Source organism: Pelophylax lessonae, assembly GCF_965119305.1.
Source record: "Pelophylax lessonae genome assembly, chromosome: 2".
Classification (NCBI taxonomy): domain Eukaryota; kingdom Metazoa; phylum Chordata; class Amphibia; order Anura; family Ranidae; genus Pelophylax; species Pelophylax lessonae.
In genome coordinates, this window is record NC_138769.1 from 392,118,548 (window position 1) to 392,138,844 (window position 20,297).

Sequence of the window (20,297 nt, forward strand, 5' to 3'; positions counted from 1 at the left end):
GTTTCAACTCCTTTAGAGAGCTACCCAAGTGCACACACCTAATGGACTTTTAATATGCATCTATGGACTTTATGATGTTCTAAATGATGGCTTTTTTTAAATCACATGTAGCACCATGCAGGTAAGTGCTAGGTAAATGTATAGTGGACCCTGTCTGTTTAACAGCAAGGCTGTGATTTATTTGGTTAGGGTGTCATGGTTTCCAGGTGTGTTTGCTAAGGGGGAAGTCTCCCCACTGGCTCCTGTGGGAGGCTTCTCATAGGGCAGTGGAGTAAGCCCAATCAGGGGACACATCCCAGCTTGTAACTACACCAGAAGGCAGATTAGGCTGCAAGGGATTCTGGGAGTGGTATAAGTTTGGGGGAAGTGCGTGGCACGGTGTCTTTGGTGGGAGCAGAGTCCCAGGAGGAAGAGTATGGATGTCTCTCCTCCTGTCTGAGGAAGTGGATATCTTGGGGTGTCGTCTGAGTATCCAGAGAGTGATGAGAGAGTGCTGAGGGTGATCCGGTGTGCTGAGAACCAGTGGAGAGCAAGAGGGGTCCAGTCCCAGGAAAGCCTACACAGGTCGCGAGTACTGAGGATTGCCCCTGGGGGTCTGCCTAAAGTTAGAAGGGACCACTCCGGAAGAGGTTCTGGGATCCAGAGTCAACAAGTTACAAAGGGGGTACATAGTCAGTGGACCCTGAAGAGTCAGCAAGTTACAAAGGGGGTACATAGTCCGTGAACCCTGAAGAGTTCAAGTTACAAAGGGGGCACCTGCAGCTGGGCCTTGGATGTATAGAGTGTGTCAGTGCAAGGACAGCTATACAGAGTTCTACTTCATACTCAAGCTGGCCAAAGCGGGGACAGTATTCAGTGACTTATACAGCACAACAGTGTCAGGAGTTCTACAGTTCTCAGTCCTGAATCTTTTGGATTAAAGGTCGAGGATTCAGCACTTCTGTGTTCTACAAAGTTTCTCAGCGTTAGAGGGCGCCGGCTGGCGTCAAGGAAGCGCCAACGAGCATTTTCAGGAGTAAAAGTCCCAAGTGTAATTAGTTCAAGCCTCAAGGAGTATTCCACTCATTCCCTTCTCCCATCCCCTTTAAATCAAATAAAACCCACAAACAAAGATGCCGGAGTTGTAGCTGCTTCAGTTATCACACCCAGGGTCACAGCTCACATGGGCTGGAGAGAGTACCGGTACTGATGGCAGACCCACATCATGCCACAGGCCTAGAAACCTTGCTACACACAGATGAAGTTACCATACCTGTTGGCTCCTACATTTCTAATATTTTGATGTTCACATCACAGGCATCCACTCTCCCTAAACCAGTCCACATAGCATAGCAGGAACCTGAACAGAGCACTTCCATTAGGCATGAAAATGAATGCTATTGTTCCAGCACTGTTAAGGACACTGAGTGGAATGTCTTTAATAGGGATGATCGAACGGTTCGGGTCGACCCGAACATTGGGTGTTCGAGGTTCGGCCGAATTTAGAACTTTTTGCTGAAAAAGTTCGGAATTCGGCAACCAGAACCGACCAAAATGCAATGGGCCAGGAAATGGGCTTTAAAAGCCTGTGATTGGACCAGAACCATTAGTAAATTGAGGGGGCAGGAGAATGCTAGGAATGTGATTGGAGTGACTAGGGGGTCCCTAGGCCAATCATTAGTGAATACGCCCCCCAGTATATAAGATAGCCCCCGCCAAATTCCTAGCATTGTAATACAGGGACATGGAAGATAGTGGAAGCAGTTCTGTTAATTTTACTTTAAAAGTGTCATTTAGCATTTATTAGTGTGAGGAAAGGGATATCTAGTGTAGTTAGGGTGCTCTTTTACACTTTAGTTAGATACAAAAATTTAGTTTCTGTAGGGAAAGTGTTAAGTTCCAGGGTGACCGTAATGTAGTGTAGGGTGAACTGACACTGACTGCTATGGCAGGGTGACCAAACCCTTCCATTTCAGGGTGACCGTAATGTAGTGTAGGGTGAACTGACACTGACTGCTATGGCAGGGTGACCAAACCCTTCCATTTCAGGGTGACCGTAATGTAGTGTAGGGTGAACTGACACTGACTGCTATGGCAGGGTGACCAAACCCTTCCATATCAGGGTGACCGCTATAGAGAAAAGATAGTTTCTCTTAAGTCACATTCGGTGCACTAATATGGCTTCTCGCCGGTCAGCCTGCTTTTTGGCTGCAGGCGTCTATAGGGATTTTTTGAGGACATGTTTGGAGTCAGGCATGACATCTGAACATGTGTATAGGGGGTATATATACACACCCATGTATGTATATATACACCTGCACATATATAGGTGTGAAAGGAGCAGAAAACACTACTTGCGCTAATGAAATAATTAACACCAATATAGTAACGCTCCTATCACACCTATATATGTGTATGTGTAAAATACATACAAGTGTGTGTGTGTATACATTTACCCCTGTACAGAAGTTCAGATGTTTTGCCTGCCTCCAAAGAACCCAAAAAAATGCCCAAAAAAACGCTAGCGTAAAAAATAAAAACGCCCAGGTGTGTTGTTGCAGGCATTTTTTTGGGGTAAAAAATTTGGGGGAGCATACCCATGTATTTCCAAAGCTGCTGCAGCTATGAACCAAAAGACATATATATTAACCACTTCCCGCCCGCCCTATTACAAATTGACGGCGGGAATGTGGTTGAGTTATCCTGACCGGACGTCATATGACGGCGGCAGGATAACACCGCTCTGGGCGCCCCCCGGGGGCGCGCAGAGCGGCGATCGGTGATGCGGGGTGTCAGTCTGACACCCTGCATCTCCGATCTCGGTAAAGAGCCTCTGACGGAGGCTCTTTACCATGTGATCAGCCGTGTCCAATCACGGCTGGTCACATAGTAAATAGGAACAGCCGTTGATCGGCTTTCCTTAGTTCGTGCCTGACAGGCACGAGTAAAGGAGCGCCGATCGGCGGCTCACCTGACAGGGGGGGGGTCGGCACTGGTAATCAGATCATTGATTACCAGTGCAGACCCTCGGGGGGGGGGGATGCCACTAGATCCACCAGGGATGCCCACTATGACCCCAGGGATGCCCACTATGACCCCAGGGATGCCCACTATGGCCACCAGGGATGGCGATCAGGGCTCAGGGAGCCCCCCATTGCCCTCCCCATCAGTGATGCCCACTAGTGTCCTCCCTATCAGTGCTGCCCACAAGTGCCCATCATTGCCATCCTTTAGTGTCGCCCACCAGTGCCCATTATTGCCCACCAGTGCCGCCTATCAGTGCCCATTAGTGCCCATCAGTGCCGCCCGTCAGTGCCGATCAGTGCCGCCCATCAGTGCCCATCAGTGCCCACCAGTGCTGCCTATCAGTGCCCATTAGTGCCCGTCAGTGCCACCTATCAGTGCCCGTCAGTGCCGCCTATCAGTGCCCATCAATGCCGCCTATCAGTGCCCAGCAGTGTCGCCTATCAGTGCCCACCAATGCTGCATATCAGTGCTACCTATCAGTGCCACATATCAGTGCCTATCAGTGTCGCCTATCAGTGCCGCCTATCAGTGCCGCCTATCAGTGCCACCCCATCAGTGCCACCCCATCAGTGCCACCCCATCAGTGCCACCCCATCATTGCCTCCTCATCAGTGCCTGTCAGTGCAGTCTCATCAGTGCTCATCAGTGCAGGAAAAAACTTATTTATTTACAAAATTGTATAACATAAACAAAAAAACTTTTTTTTTTTCAAACTTTTCTGTCTTTTTTTATTTGTTTAGCAAAAAGTAAAAATCGCACAGGTGATCAAATACCACCAAAAGAAAGCTCTATTTGTGGGGGGAAAATGATATAAATTTGGTGTAGGTACAGTGTTGCATGATCGCGCAATTGTCATTCAAAATGCAACAGCGCTAAAAGGGGAAAATTGGCCTGGGCGGGAAGGGAGGGAAGTGCCCTGTATTAAAGTGGTTAAAAAAGAATAGCGCGCAAATGCAAAAGAAATTACTACCAAATCTGAAGAGAGTCCATAAATAAAAATGGGGGTTTGGTCCCACCATATGGCCATATCGTGCTCAAGCCCACTACTGCGTCAAAGTACCCCATTATCAGTGGGTCCTACACTATCCATGAAAAAGAGATGAATCCAGCCTTTCTAACCCTTGGAGATAATACTCCTTGCTGGGAGAGATGTGCAAATGCACTACAGGGGACTCCTCCTATATCCACTTGATGGTGGACACTGATTGAGTACAGGTGTGTGTGGGGGGTGGGGAGGGCTGCTCAACCTCGATAGTCTGGTCAGACCGAATACATAATAAACAGGCAAAAAATTTGGGGGAGCATACCCATGTATTTCCAAAGCTGCTGCAGCTATGAACCAAAAGACATATATATTAAAAAATAATATTTTTTAATATATATTTTTTTGGGGTGTTTGGAGGCAGGTAAAACATCTGAACTTGTGTATAGTGGTATATATACACACATACTTCTATGTATATATACACTTACACATATATAGGTGTTATAGGAGCGGAGCCATATTAGTGTAAATGATTTCATTAGCGCAAGCATATATTTCTGCTACTATCACACCTATATATGTCTAGGTGTATATATACATATAAGTATGTGTGTATATATACCCGTATACACAAGTTCAGATGTTTTGCCTGCCTCCAAAGAACCCAAAAAAATGCCCAAAAAAACGCTAGCGCCAAAAAAAAAAAAACGCCCAGGTGTGTTGTTGCAGGCATTTTTTTGGGGTTTTTGGAGGCAGGCAAAACATCTGAACTTGTGTATAGTGGTATACATACACACACACACTTATATGTTTTTTACACTTACACATATATAGGTGTTATAGGAGCGGAGCCATATTAGTGTAAATTATTTCATTAGCGCAAATATATATTTCTGCTACTATCAAACCTATATATGTCTAGGTGTATATATACATATAAGTATGTGTGTATATATACCCATATACACATGTTCAGATGTTTTGCCTGCCTCAAAAGACCCCGAAAAATGCCCAAAAAAACGCCTGCTACTAAACCGGCAAGGTGTGAAAATAGCGAAGCCATATCCCTGTTCTAGAAGTGACATAATACAAACAATCTTTTTTTTATGGTTCTAGACATGCTACAGAGCTGAAACTTCACATGTACACTTTTTAGACCCACCAGATACTAAATCCAAAGAAATTTTTTTTATTTTTAATTTTTAATTTTTTTATTTTTTCAATAATTGGCTCTCAATCAAAAATTACAATTTTTAAGAACTTTTTTTTGTGTGATTAATAGTCCCTGGGGTATGACCCAGAACCCTAGGCAGTTTTTAGGGGCATTTATTGGGTTTTAGGGCTTCAAAATTGTGTTTTTTGATTACCGAATTTCGGGTCCCATTGATTTCAATGGGGTTCTGAAATCCGGGCCGAACTTTCGGGAAGTTCAGATTTTCTGGCCAAACCAAACTTTTGAAAAGTACGATCATCCCTAGTCTTTAACAGTGTTGGAACAATAAAGCGCAGCTTCCGATTATGCTACAAGGAATTCTTTTTCGTTTTTCCGACTCATATTTTTGTTGATTTGACCTGCTTTTGACTTTATCTATAAAGCCTCATACACACTACTACTGAACGAAAAAAAAATTGACAGCTCAAGTCGGAGCCACTGTTCTAATAATATGATGTTAGTACAGCGATCTCTCCTGCTGTGCTATTGTATTCTGACAGGGGGACGGTCCCCCGCCAGAACACTCTGGTCAGCGCTCTCAGCCATTCGTCAGAATAGACGGCTTCTGTCGGACGAGCTGTCATACATGCCAGCTGAACGTCGGCCGGCTTCTACTGAACCGGCTGATATCGCCCGATATTCGGAACATGTGTACTAGGCATAAGGTTTTTTAAGCTGTCTTTGAGCTTCAAATTGCTTTTGCATACATGTTAACTTGTGTGGGGATAAAAAGACAAGACACAAAAAAAAAAAAAAAAACCTGTGCATTAGAGCTAATTTTCTTTCCAACACAAACCAATTGGAATGTAAATGCAGCTAGAAGCAGTTTAATGCAGTTTAATAGCAGGTAAAAAAAAAAAAAAAAATCAAAAGGATCTCAGGAGCGTCTCAAACTAAACTCAATTCTCAAATGCAAGTTTAATGCAACTAAAAGCACGCTGCATTTGCTTACCTACAAATGCCCTAACAAATGACCTAAGCTTACCTAGCTTACTGAGAACTCTTATACAAACAGAGAAATAGTTGGCTTCAGCAATGTCTTGGTAAATAAAACATTTTGCAATGTGAAAACGTATCAAGGTAACTTTCTAACCAGTAAAGCCTTATTTTGTTTTTTTTTTTATTATTCAATTTGACTGTTTGACTTATGATTTAAACAGAACAAACACAGTCTAGAATACAATAGCAAAAAACGAACTGCAAACAGAAAATAGATCTGTTGTCCTCAATATAGATGCAACATGAAACCTAAAAGTGTGAACAATGCTTTATGAAGGAATAGGAATAGCAGTAATACTTTTTGTTCACACAGTCTGGATGTTGTCCAGGTAATAATGACATTGTAACATTGTACTATGCAACAGAAAAAAAAAAAAAAAAACTTTTGAGCATCACTGGCCAAAACAATTAATTGAAACACATACTGTACATATGGCAAGCAATGCGCATAGAGTGCCTTGCAAAAGTATTCGGCCCCCTTGAACTTTGCGACCTTTTGCCACATTTCAGGCTTCAAACATAAAGATATAAAACTCTAATTTTTGTGAAGAATCAGCAACAAGTGGGACACAATCATTAAGTGGAACGAAATATATTGGATATTTCAAACTTTGTTAACAAATAAAAAAACTGAAAAATTGGGCGTGCAAAATTATTCAGCCCCTTTACTTTTAGTGCAGCAAACTCTCTCCACAAGTTCAGTGAGGATCTCTGAATGATCCAATGTTGACCTAAATGACTAATGATGATAAATAGAATCCACCTGTGTGTAATCAAGTCTCTGTATAAATGCACCTGCACTGTGATAGTCTCAGAGGTCCGTTTAAAGCGCAGAGAGCATCATGAAGAACAAGGAACACACCAGGCAGGTTCGAGATACTGTTGTGGAGAAGTTTAAAGCCAGATTTGGATACAAAAAGATTTCCCAAGCTTTAAACATCCCAAGGAGCACTGTGCAAGCGATAATATTGAAATGCAAGGAGTATCAGACCACTGCAAATCTACGAAGACCTGGCCGTCCCTCTAAACTTTCAGCTCATACAAGAGGCCCATGTTCGCTCTGGATGAACTGCAGAGATCTACAGCTGAGGTGGGAGACTCTGTCCATAGGACAACAATCAGTCGTATACTGCACAAATCTGGCCTTTATGGAAGAGTGGCAAGAAGAAAGCCATTTCTTAAAGATATCCATAAAAAGTGTCGTTTAAAGTTTGCCACAAGCCACCTGGGAGACACACCAAACATGTGGAAGAAGGTGCTCTGGTCAGATGAAACCAAAATCGAACTTTTTGGCAACAATGCAAAATGTTATGCTTGGCGTAAAAGCAACACAGCTCATCACCCTGAACACACCATCCCCACTGTCAAACATGGTGGTGGCAGCATCATGGTTTGGGCCTGCTTTTCTTCAGCAGGGACAGGGAAGATGGTTAAAATTGATGGGAAGATGGATGGAGCCAAATACAGGACCATTCTGGAAGAAAACCTGATGGAGTCTGCAAAAGACCTGAGACTGGGACGGAGATTTGTCTTCCAACAAGACAATGATCCAAAACATAAAGCAAAATCTACAATGGAATGGTTCACAAATAAACATATCCAGGTGTTAGAATGGCCAAGTCAAAGTCCAGACTTGAATCCAATCGAGAATCTGTGGAAAGAACTGAAAACTGCTGTTCACAAACGCTCTCCAACCAACCTCACTGAGCTCGAGCTGTTTTGCAAGGAGGAATGGGCAAAAATTTCAGTAGATCGATGTGCAAAACTGATAGAGACATATCCCAAGCGACTTACAGCTGTAATGGCAGCAAAAGATGGTGCTACAAAGTATTAATTTAAGGGGGCTAAGTAATTTTGCACGCCCAAATTTTCCGTTTTTTATTTGTTAAAAAAGTTTGAAATATCCAATAAATTTCATTCCACTTCATGATTGTGTCCTACTTGTTGTTGATTCTTCACAAAAAATTAGAGTTTTATATCTTTATGTTTGAAGCCTGAAATGTGGCAAAAGGTTGCAAAGTTCAAGGGGGCCGAATACTTTCGCAAAGCACTGTACGCTATGACTGTATAACAAATGGAGACTTCATTTATGGCACTCCATATCTTCTCTTTGAACAACTAATAATAATTACCTTATTTCTCATGCCTACCCTGAATGCTCCCCATCAAGGCTTATTTCTTAATCTCAACCACTTGTATCCATCAGCTTATAAAACAAGCAATTTCCGCTCCAGCTGGCCATACACGGTGCAAATTTCTTTCCTGCAACCACGTGCTGCACAAAAGAAATTCACACAATTCCCCCATCAACACAGACAATGCTGACAATCAGCAATTGTCTTCTCCCGATTGGGGGAAGCCATCCCAGAGTTTATTGCTAGAAGATAGAGATTATGACTAGTGGCCATAGCAGCCGCTAGCAATAATCACAAGAGAATCCGGCAGGCTGGCTGTACCCAAGTTGATCGATCGACTTGGTACATTCAGCCTGCCCGTTACCAAGTTGGAATCTCTGCCAGTTCCTGCCTAACTGGCCGAGATTCAAACCGTGTATGGCCAGCCTAAGTTCAACTTTCATCTCAAGAGTGTGGCAGATTTCAGGTAACTTTTATTTGAGGAATAAAAACTAAATAGGGATGTACCGTATATGTTTTAATTTTATTTCTTTATTTTGTATGTCACTGATATTTTATTTTACCTACTCAAAGTCAATTATCTGCATTTTGTAGCTTTGGTCATTTGGAGTGGAACATCATTGCCTATTATATGTGAGCATGGTTAGGACTGGTCATAAGACATATGTGGCTAAAGTGCTGTGTTTTTATGTCCAGTAAATGTATAGGAATTACCGTATCACATAGATAGACACCATTTACTGTACAGACCACTAAATTAGAACAAACAACAGAGTAGACAGCAAATTTCCCATGCCTAGGGTACATATAAAGGAGGACACTGACAAAACTAGTGTGTGGCAGCCATAGGAGGGAAAGTTTATGCTTTCTGTAGACTTACTTGGCTCGAAGAGCTAGCTGTCGGTCATTAGGGCACACCCATTGATCTGTTCCATTGCCAAAAATGGTATCTGTCATGATGACCTGCAAATGCAAACAAAACAGATAAGCATCAATAAAATATAAATGAAACATCTTTAAAAACACATTAGGTAAATCTAAAGGTCAGGACAGGCTTCGTATCTCTCCAGCCTGTTAGTCATTTGAAGCCAACTTGTTTAATTCACATATATTTAACGCCTATTGCAAACATTAATTTACCATTGCTCAGTTAGACCAATATTTTCTGTTTTGTTGTATACCTACATTGAGAGCTGTATGTTCTTCATGTGTCCCTGAAAGTATTTTGACTGGGAGTTTTAGTTTCCTACCATAAAAAAATTGGTTAAGGTGAACCTGTGCCCAGACATTCCAAGCCAAAATACATATTCTGAAAAAGCACTTCAAGACAAGCCCTCATCCACCTCTTTAATTCTAGACATTGTGGAGAAATACATCTTTAAAATTCACAGCAGACTCAGTAAAATCAGAACGTCTTTCTACAGATAGCAGATATGGGAGCCTGCCAGCCCATTTCAATTGAAGCAAAGGTATGAAATTAAATGATAGAAAAGGGTTAATTAATATTGCAGGTACTTTATAAGGGCCAGTAGTAGACAAATGTCCACAATTTGATTAAAAAAGATAGCTTAGAACTCTCCTTATGGCAAGTGAGGTGGCACCTACAGAGATAAATGGCCAAGGGTTAATCCTAGTACACACTGCTAATTTTTTTCGTTCAACCCAGCAGGCTGAACGAACAGAAAAAAAAAACTGACTGCCAACTATCCAATCTATCCAACAATACAATGTTTGTACAGGGATCTCTCCTGCTTTTCTATTGTGTTCTGAGAGGAGGGTACTAGAATGCCACTGGCTGACAGTGCCGATTGGGAGCCAGTCAGCAGACCTTTTTAGGTCATGCCCTTTTGACAGAAGCCGGGCAAATGGCCGGCTTCTGTGGGACCGGGAGCAGTACACACTAGCTGAATGCCAGCAGGTTTCTATTGAACGGGCCAATGCCGTCCAACATTTGGTCCGTGTGTACGGGGCTTTAGAGTCCATCTTACATCCATGAGTAGCTTGAAAAATGAACAGTGTAAAGCTGGACATACATATATATTTTTTTCATTCAGCCTACAGACTGAATAAAAAATAAATCAAACAGATTCCTCCATCCTACACAGCATTGATGGACAAATCTCCCACTGCGGCTATTGTATTTTATTAGCCAACCCCCGCAACTGTCAAATTATCCAAATAGTGCCTGCATCTGATTGGATGTAGGTGCTGTTCAGCCAACAATTTTTTTCTGCCCGGCATCTTCAATTTTTAAATGTGAGTGATGTCAGGTGGGAGGTGGCTGACAGGATCACCCACTGAGTGGATTTCGGCTTGCTCATCAGGAATTATTTCTCTTGTTCTAGCATCAGCGTAGATGTCTATTATGTGTAGTGCAGTTGTAGTGTAGTTGTTTGTGTACATGTGTGTTTCTGGGGAACGGGGAGTTTGTTTCTCATTTTTTTTTTCTCTTTTTTAATTGAAGGGGTATATTACTGATTTCTACTCTTATTAATAAGAATGTTAGTAGATATTCTAGTTTTAATACCACTGATACCCTCTTTTCTATCTTGATATACATATCCAGGGCAATGGAAACTGCAAGTGATCACAAGCATCTTTTTATTTCCTGAATAGTGCATGTACACATCCCTTAAATTAGTTGTAAACCCTTACAAATATCCAGTGTAGTGACTGGCTTCAGGTGATACATGGAGATTAAACAAATCCTCCTACATAAGTTGTACTTATCTGCAGTCTTCTCTTTTCTACATTCATTCATTGTCTAGCTTGTCTACGTGTGCAGAGTGGAGAGCGGAAGTTACACTCTGCAGAGCTCAGTGAGGAGAGCTCTGAAAGCTGATTGGAGGGAAGGGACACAACTCCCTTAACAGAGTACACAGGAACAGATCTGAGGTTGTTACTGGGCTGGAGAATCCAACCATCACCTTTTTTTTTTCTTGGTATCAGGAAAAATTGTCAGAAGTGACTCATGCAGATAGCAGAGGAACGAAGCAGGAGACAAAAGTGGCACTTATGGCAATTTTCCACTGCAAGTACCGGCTCGGCTCTACTCGGCCCTGCTTGGCCCGGTTTGCTTTTCCACTGCTGGTACCGCATGGTACGGTGTTGGAACGGTTCGGTACGGTATGGTTTGCTTTTCCACTAAAGTAGTACTAAAGTCAAGTGGGTGGGATAACAACGGGGTGGGTGGGATTCTCTGACCAATCAGTGGCTAGTAATGACTGCATGGAAAGGATTGTGGGATATGGTACCGGGTATAGTACCTCTTGGAACCCCAATTGAGGTGGTACTGTTTTTGAGAGCCGTACCGTTCGGTTCCATGCAGTGGAAAAGCGCCGCCGTACCGTACCGTACCAAACCGTTCCTACACCGTGCCATGCGGTACCAGCAGTGGAAAAGCACAAAAGCGAGCCGAACCGTTCGGTTCCATGCAGTGGAAAAGCGCCATTAGTGCTCTTGACTACACTTGCTTTTACACACTATACAGGGATATATTTTCTTCAGATTTCATGTCTGAGGTTTACAGCCATTAAGTTTGCATACGGTTTGTGTCCACCGTAGACAGATTGACCTGCTGTCCTTTGCATGTATTTCCTATGCCTAAAGTGTACCTTCTTGTGAACAAGCCCCTCTAGATTAGAATTGTAATCCTAGTTTTGATATCAAAAGCCAATACAAATCTATGCTTGACTACAGAGTGAGATAAAACTGATAAAGCCATAAATCCTGGAAATGTCATGAGTCTGAATTTAAAAGGTTACAGGTAAATCAAAATACCAGATTATTAAAGGGTATCATTTTTTTTTTTTTTTTTTTACAAAAGAATAATTGCATTAGAAGAACTGTCACTATTTAGAAGCATTCCCATAAACAAGATTAATGGCTTTGTATTATAAAGGGTGTCTTTTATTGAATGATCCTGGAGACAAAAGGTTAAGGGTGACAAAGCGAGAGCAATACCCTTACTGTGGTCAGAAAAGTTTGTGTCACATTCTTTTCCCAAGCAGTATACAATGTCTGTCATGTATAACATACAATAGAAGTCCTAAATCATTTAAAAGTGATGGTAAATAGGGTTGAGCGGACACCTAGATGTCCGTGTTCGACGGGTTCGGCCGAACTTTAAAAAAAAAGTCCGGGTCCGTGTCCCGGACTTTTACCGAACTTTTCCCGGACACCGAACCCCATTGAAGTCAATGGGGACCCGAACTTTAAGGCACTAAAATGGCTCTAAAACACCAATGGAAAGGGCTAGAGTGCTGCAAATGGCAGCAAAACGTAGTTAAGAGCATGGCAAGTGCTCTGCAAACAAATGTGGATAGGGAAATAACTTAAAACAACAAAAAAAAAACTGAAAAATAAAACAATGTTCTTCATCTCTGAAGGACGAGGCCCATAAGGAGTAGGAGGGAGGTTGAGGTGGTGGTGGATGTGGCGGTGTCATAGGAGTGCGCACAGGGTGTGCCTGGTGTACCTGGGCACACCCTAATCACCTAGGGCACATAGCATTATCGCTCTGTTTGCCAGTGAGGAGATGGGAAAGATCTCCCTCGCACCTGCTCTGCTCTATTTCTCTTTGCCAGCAGGGAGAGTAATGTATCGGGGCCATGTACATGTAAGCAAACACATGCATGTGTATTTCAACTTTGGGGTGCACACCCTAATGCAATAGGCTGCGCACACCTATGGGCGGTGTAGGTGGAAGCGGCGGTGGAGGAGGATCAGGGCCGGATTAAGAGCATCATGGTCTTGGTGCTGAGGATTTTGAAGGGCCTTAAGGGCCGTGCCTTGGCATGCACCCAGAGGAGGAAGGGTGCAGCCATGCATGCCTAATTCAACATGGGATGCTGTCTCTGAAGCCCATAAACACATCCATGCATCGGCAACTGTCCCTCCTTGTCCGGCCTTCGCGCTGTGTGGGGAGGTTCTGAGGGTGCTGCCTGGGGAAGCAAACATAGAAGCCAGACTTCTGTGTTTACAAGTGACAGAAGAGCGGTCACAGTGAATATGGCCAACCCGGGGCCTATATAAAAGGTAGGGGCCTGCATGGAGCTGCAGCTCCAATAGCCCCTACGTTAATCTGGCCCTGAGGAGGAGGACGAGGTAGCCAACACTGCTTCTTTTCACAAATTTTAAATGAGGGTATACCCCAAAAGAGTGAGAAAGAGCAAAAATGGAACAATGGCTGGGTAAGGTCGGTATCCATTGCTATTCTGCACAAGGTACGGAAAAGTCCCGTGGGATCCATGCCTGGTTCATTTTAATGAACGTGAGCTTGTCCACATTGTCTCTGGACAGGCGGCTGCGCTTGTCTGTTATAACACCCCCAGCCGTGCTAAATACCCGTTCAGATAATACACTGGCTGCAGGGCACGCCAGCACCTCCAAGGCGTAAAGGGCAAGCTCAGGCCATGTGCCCAATTTGGAGACCCAGAAGTTGAAGGGGGCAGACCCCTCATTCACTACATGTAGGCGTGTGCACACATACTGCTCCACCATGTTGGTAAAATGCTGCCTCCTGCTAAGACGTTCCATCTGAGCTGCTGGTGCTGCTGTTTGTTGTGGCGTGCTGACAAAGCTTTTCCACATTTCGGCCATGCTAACCCTGCCTTCTGAGGTGCTGGCGGTGCCCTGGTTGAGTTGGCGACCTCCTCCTCCTCCTCCTCTGCCTTGTGCTTCCACTGTGGCCCCGCTGTCAGATGGGAATGCCAGCAGCATTGCGTCTACCAGCGTGCGCTTGTACTCGCGCATCTTGCGATCGCGCTCCAGTGAGTGAATTAAGGACGGTACGTTGTCCTTGTAACGGGGATCCAGCAGCGTGGCCACCCAGTAATCAGCACAAGTTAGAATGTGGGCAACTCGGCGGTCGTTGTGGAGACACTGCAGCATGTAATCGCTCATGTGTGCCAGGCTGCCCAGAGGCGACGAAAGGCTGTCCTCTGTGGGAGGTGTATCGTCCGTGTCCTCTGTATCCCCCCAGCCACGCAACAGTGATGGCCATGAGCTGGCCTGGGTGCCACCCTGCTGTGAACATGGTTCCATCTCCTCCTCCAGCTCCTCCTCCTCCTCATCCTCCAGAACTGTGCCCCTGCTGGACAATTGTGTCCCTGGCGTTTGTGTGTGCAGGAACCCACCCTCGGAGCCCCTTGCGAATGACTGCCCTGAAAGCCTTTGAAATGTTACCTCTTCATCCTCCTCCTCCTCCTCCTCATCCTGTACCACATCCTCTTCCATCATCGCCCGAATTGTTTTTTCAAGGATGCATAGAAGTGGGATAGTTAAGCTGAGAACGGCGTCATTGCCACTGGCCATGTTGGTGGAGTACTCAAAACAGCGCAACAAGGCACAATATATGCAAATGTCAAATATGCAAACTATGCCGCAATTTAATGTTTTTTACACCAAAAGGGTGTGTATTGAATAGCGGAATAGGATAAAAAACTGTGTATCTCACACGTACAAACACAGACTAGGCCCGATTAAATTTTTTCCTACCCTAAAGGGAGGATGAGGAAGAGGAGTATGGAACAGGCAGCACCCTCAAATCTTCAGAAGTATGAGATGAACCCCAAAAACTTGGAAAGGTGGATCTCACACGTACCGACACAGACTATTCCGCAATTTAATTGAGCCCCAAAGGTTTTTATTGAATAGCGGAATAGGAAATATGATCAAAAAAAAGTGTATGTTTTTCACACGTACAGAAGCACACTAGGCCCCAATTACTATTGTTTGTACACCTAAAAGGATGGATGAGGAAGAGGAGGAGGAGGAGTATAAAACAGGCAGCACCCTCAAAGCTTCAGAAGTATGAGATGAACCCCAAAAACTTGGAAAGGTGGATCTCACACATACCGACACAGACTATTCCGCAATTTAATTGAGCCCCAAAGGTTTTTATTGAATAGCGGAATAGGAAATATGATCAAAAAAAAGTGTATGTTTTTCACACGTACAGAAGCACACTAGGCCCCAATTACTATTGTTTGTACACCTAAAAGGATGGATGAGGAGGAGGAGGAGTATAGAACAGGCAGCACCCTCAAAGCTTCAGAAGTATGAGATGAACCCCAAAAACTTGGAAAGGTGGATCTCACACGTACCGACACAGACTATTCCGCAATTTAATTGAGCCCCAAAGGTTTTTATTGAATAGCGGAATAGGAAATATGATCAAAAAAAAGTGTATGTTTTTCACACGTACAGAAGCACACTAGGCCCCAATTACTATTGTTTGTACACCTAAAAGGATGGATGAGGAAGAGGAGGAGGAGGAGTATAAAACAGGCAGCACCCTCAAAGCTTCAGAAGTATGAGATGAACCCCAAAAACTTGGAAAGGTGGATCTCACACGTACCGACACAGACTATTCCGCAATTTAATTGAGCCCCAAAGGTTTTTATTGAATAGCGGAATAGGAAATATGATCAAAAAAAAGTGTATGTTTTTCACACGTACAGAAGCACACTAGGCCCCAATTACTATTGTTTGTACACCTAAAAGGATGGATGAGGAAGAGGAGGAGGAGGAGTATAGAACAGGCAGCACCCTCAAAGCTTCAGAAGTATGAGATGAACCCCAAAAACTTGGAAAGGTGGATCTCACACGTACCGACACAGACTATTCCGCAATTTAATTGAGCCCCAAAGGTTTTTATTGAATAGCGGAATAGGAAATATGATCAAAAAAAAGTGTATGTTTTTCACACGTACAGAAGCACACTAGGCCCCAATTACTATTGTTTGTACACCTAAAAGGATGGATGAGGAGGAGGAGGAGGAGGAGTATAGAACAGGCAGCACCCTCAAAGCTTCAGAAGTATGAGATGAACGCCAAAAACTTGGAAAGGTGGATCTCACACGTACCGACACAGACTATTCCGCAATTTAATTGAGCCCCAAAGGTTTTTATTGAATAGCGGAATAGGAAATATGATCAAAAAAAAGTGTATGTTTTTCACACGTACAGAAGCACACTAGGCCCCAATTACTATTGTTTGTACACCTAAAAGGATGGATGAGGAGGAGGAGGAGGAGGAGTATAGAACAGGCAGCACCCTCAAAGCTTCAGAAGTATGAGATGAACCCCAAAAACTTGGAAAGGTAGATCTCACACGTACCGACACAGACTATTCCGCAATTTAATTGAGCCCCAAAGGTTTTTATTGAATAGCGGAATAGGAAATATGATCAAAAAAAAGTGTATGTTTTTCACACGTACAGAAGCACACTAGGCCCCAATTACTATTGTTTGTACACCTAAAAGGATGGATGAGGAGGAGGAGGAGGAGGAGTATAAAACAGGCAGCACCCTCAAAGCTTCAGAAGTATGAGATGAACCCCAAAAACTTGGAAAGGTGGATCTCACACGTACCGACACAGACTATTCCGCAATTTAATTGAGCCCCAAAGGTTTTTATTGAATAGCGGAATAGGAAATATGATAAAAAAAAAGTGTATGTTTTTCACACATACAGAAGCACACTAGGCCCCAATTACTATTGTTTGTACACCTAAAAGGATGGATGAGGAGGAGGAGGAGGAGGAGTATAGAACAGGCAGCACCCTCAAAGCTTCAGAAGTATGAGATTGTATTCACTGTACCCCACAAAGATTGTGTTCACTGTACCCCACAAAGATTGTGTTCACTGTACCCCACAAAGATTGTGTTCACTGTACCCCACAAAGGTTTTGTTCACTGCACCCCACAAAGATTGTGTTCACTGCACCCCACAAGGATTGTCTTCACTGCACCCCACAAGGATTGTCTTCACTGCACCCCACAAAGATTGTGTTCACTGTACCCCACAAAGATTTTGTTCACTGCACTCCAAAAGGATTGTCTTCACTGCACCCCACAAAGATTGTGTTCACTGTACCCCACAAAGGTTTTGTTCACTGCACCCCACAAAGATTGTGTTCACTGTACCCCACAAAGGTTTTGTTCACTGCACCCCACAAAAATTGTGTTCACTGTACCCCCCAAAGATTTTGTTCACTGCACCCCACAAGGATTGTCTTCACTGCACCCCACAAGGATTGTCTTCACTGCACCCCACAAGGATTGTCTTCACTGCACCTCACAAAGATTGTGTTCACTGTACCCCACAAAGGTTGTGTTCACTGCACCCCACAAAGGTTTTGTTCACTGCACCCCACAAAGATTGTGTTCACTGCACCCCACAAAGGTTTTGTTCACTTCACCCCACAAAGATTGTGTTCACCGTACCCCACAAAGATTGTGTTCACTGTACCCCACAAAGGTTTTGTTCACTGCACCCCACAAAGATTGTGTTCACTGTACCCCACAAAGGTTGTGTTCACTGCACCCCACAAAGGTTTTGTTCACTGCACCCCACAAAGATTGTGTTCACTGCACCCCACAAAGATTGTGTTCACTGTACCCCACAAAGGTTTTGTTCACTGCACCCCACAAAGATGGTGTTCACTGTACCCCACAAAGATTGTGTTCACTGCACTCCAAAAGGATTGTCTTCACTGCACCCCACAAAGATTGTGTTCACTGTACCCCACAAAGATTTTGTTCACTGCACCCCACAAAGATTGTGTTCACTGTACCCCACAAAGATTTTGTTCACTGCACTCCAAAAGGATTGTCTTCACTGCACCCCACAAAGATTGTGTTCACTGTACCCCACAAAGGTTTTGTTCACTGCACCCCACAAAGATTGTGTTCACTGTACCCCACAAAGGTTTTGTTCACTGCACCCCACAAAGATTGTGTTCACTGTACCCCACAAAGATTGTGTTCACTGTACCCCACAAAGGTTTTGTTCACTGCACCCCACAAAGATTGTGTTCACTGTACCCCACAAATGTTGTGTTCACTGCACCCCACAAAGGTTTTGTTCACTGCACCCCACAAAGATTGTGTTCACTGCACCCCACAAAGATTGTGTTCACTGTACCCCACAAAGGTTTTGTTCACTGCACCCCACAAAGATTGTGTTCACTGTACCCCACAAAGATTGTGTTCACTGTACCCCACAAAGGTTTTGTTCACTGCACCCCACAAAGATTGTGTTCACTGCACCCCACAAAGATTGTGTTCACTGTACCCCACAAAGGTTTTGTTCACTGCACCCCACAAAGATTGTGTTCACTGTACCCCACAAAGATTGTGTTCACTGCACTCCAAAAGGATTGTCTTCACTGCACCCCACAAAGATTGTGTTCACTGTACCCCACAAAGGTTTTGTTCACTGCACCCCACAAAGATTGTGTTCACTGTACCCCACAAAGGTTTTGTTCACTGCACCCCACAAAGATTGTGTTCACTGTACCCCCAAAGATTTTGTTCACTGCACCCCACAAGGATTGTCTTCACTGCACCTCACAAGGATTGTCTTCACTGCACCCCACAAAGATTGTGTTCACTGCACCCCACAAAGGTTTTGTTCACTGCACCCCACAAAGATTGTGTTCACTGTACCCCCCCCCAAAGATTTTGTTCACTGCACCCCACAAGGATTGTCTTCTCTGCACCCCACAAAGATTGTGTTCACTGTACCCCCCAAAGATTTTGTTCACTGCACCCCACAAGGATTGTCTTCACTGCACCCCACAAGGATTGTCTTCACTGCACCCCACAAAGATTGTGTTCACTGTACCCCCCACAAAGGTTTTGTTCACTGCACCCCACAAAGATTTTGTTCACTGCACTCCAAAAGGATTGTGTTCACTGCACCCCAAAAAGATTGTGTTCACTGCAGCCCACACACAGAAAAATGGATGTGGATCACTGACACCTGCCTATCTCCTATCCCACACCACACAGCAATATCGATTGTAGTTTGTAGAACACAGTTTCCCTAAAATTCAGCAGACTCTGTCTCTAACAGGATTGAGAAGAGATCGTAGATCAGGAGAACTAAGTGCAGACCCCACCCCACACAGCAATATCGATTGTAGTTTGTAGAACCCTCTGACCCTAAAATTCAGCAGCAGCCTCTCCCTAACAGGATTGAGAAGAGATCGTAGATCAGGATTGAGTGCAGACCCCACCCCCCACACAGCAATATCGATTGTAGTTTGCAGAAGACACTGACCCTATAATTCAGCAGACTCTATCCCTAAAATGCCTACAACTCGCCCTGCCTAAACACTCCGACCTGTCCCTTAATTCTATCCGGACACAAATGGTTTTTTCCTGCCTATCTTTCCCTAATCAGCAGCCAGCACGTTGATGTGTGCTCTGTCCCTGATCTAAGCAGCATAATGACGCCGCTGCGGCTGCCTCGAACTTATAAAGACTTGGTCACATGCTTCAGACGGCCAATCACAGCTACTGAGACATTTGCAGGCATGGCTGGGATGGCTTAAGGCACACCAGTTAAACGATTGTTGATTGGCTGTTGAAAGCCCGCCATGAAAAGAGCGCCAAAGCATGCAAAACCCGGAAATAAAACGACCGAACACGGATTTTTACCCGAATATACAGTAAAGTGTCCGTGTTCGTGTTCGGGTAACAAAAATCCAATTATTCGGTACGAACACGAATAATACAGTCCGTGTTCGCTCAACACTAATGGTAAATATTTTACAGCTACAACAACCTCACCACAATGATATAGGTAGTATAACCTTAAATTATCTTTTGATCATGTTTATTCTTGTAGTTTGCATTAAAGCGTATCTGAATCCAAGAACTCAATTGTTATATATTGCAGTTTACAAATCAGTAGATGGGCTGGCTGCATTACTTTTCTTTTTCCAATACAGTAACACGGAAAAATCCAACACCGATAGCGGCGCTCCGGTTAATAGTTCTACTAATGACCGGCATTCATAAGTTAGCCACATGAGATTTGATAGCTGACACCTCATGAATCTGTGCAGAAAAAGTCTTTGAAGGAACAGTGTCCTCATATATTCCTACAAATTATTGTATTTCATGCACCAAACACCGAGGTCATCACCTACAACCCTACGGGTTC

At 43.9% G+C, this 20,297-nt stretch overlaps 1 protein-coding gene across 3 annotated transcripts in view; it reads right to left on the reverse strand.

Annotated features, from left to right (window-relative positions):
* RPH3AL (rabphilin 3A like (without C2 domains)) overlaps window positions 1–20,297 on the reverse strand; it is a 393,784-nt gene that overhangs the window by 217,921 nt on the left and 155,566 nt on the right. For all 3 annotated transcript variants that reach the window (XM_082245575.1, XM_082245576.1, XM_082245574.1), the window contains exon 2: window positions 9,219–9,301. In XM_082245575.1, the coding sequence (XP_082101701.1) occupies window positions 9,219–9,295 (77 nt within the window). In that variant the 5' untranslated portion in view covers window positions 9,296–9,301. The remainder of the gene's footprint in view (window positions 1–9,218; window positions 9,302–20,297) is intronic.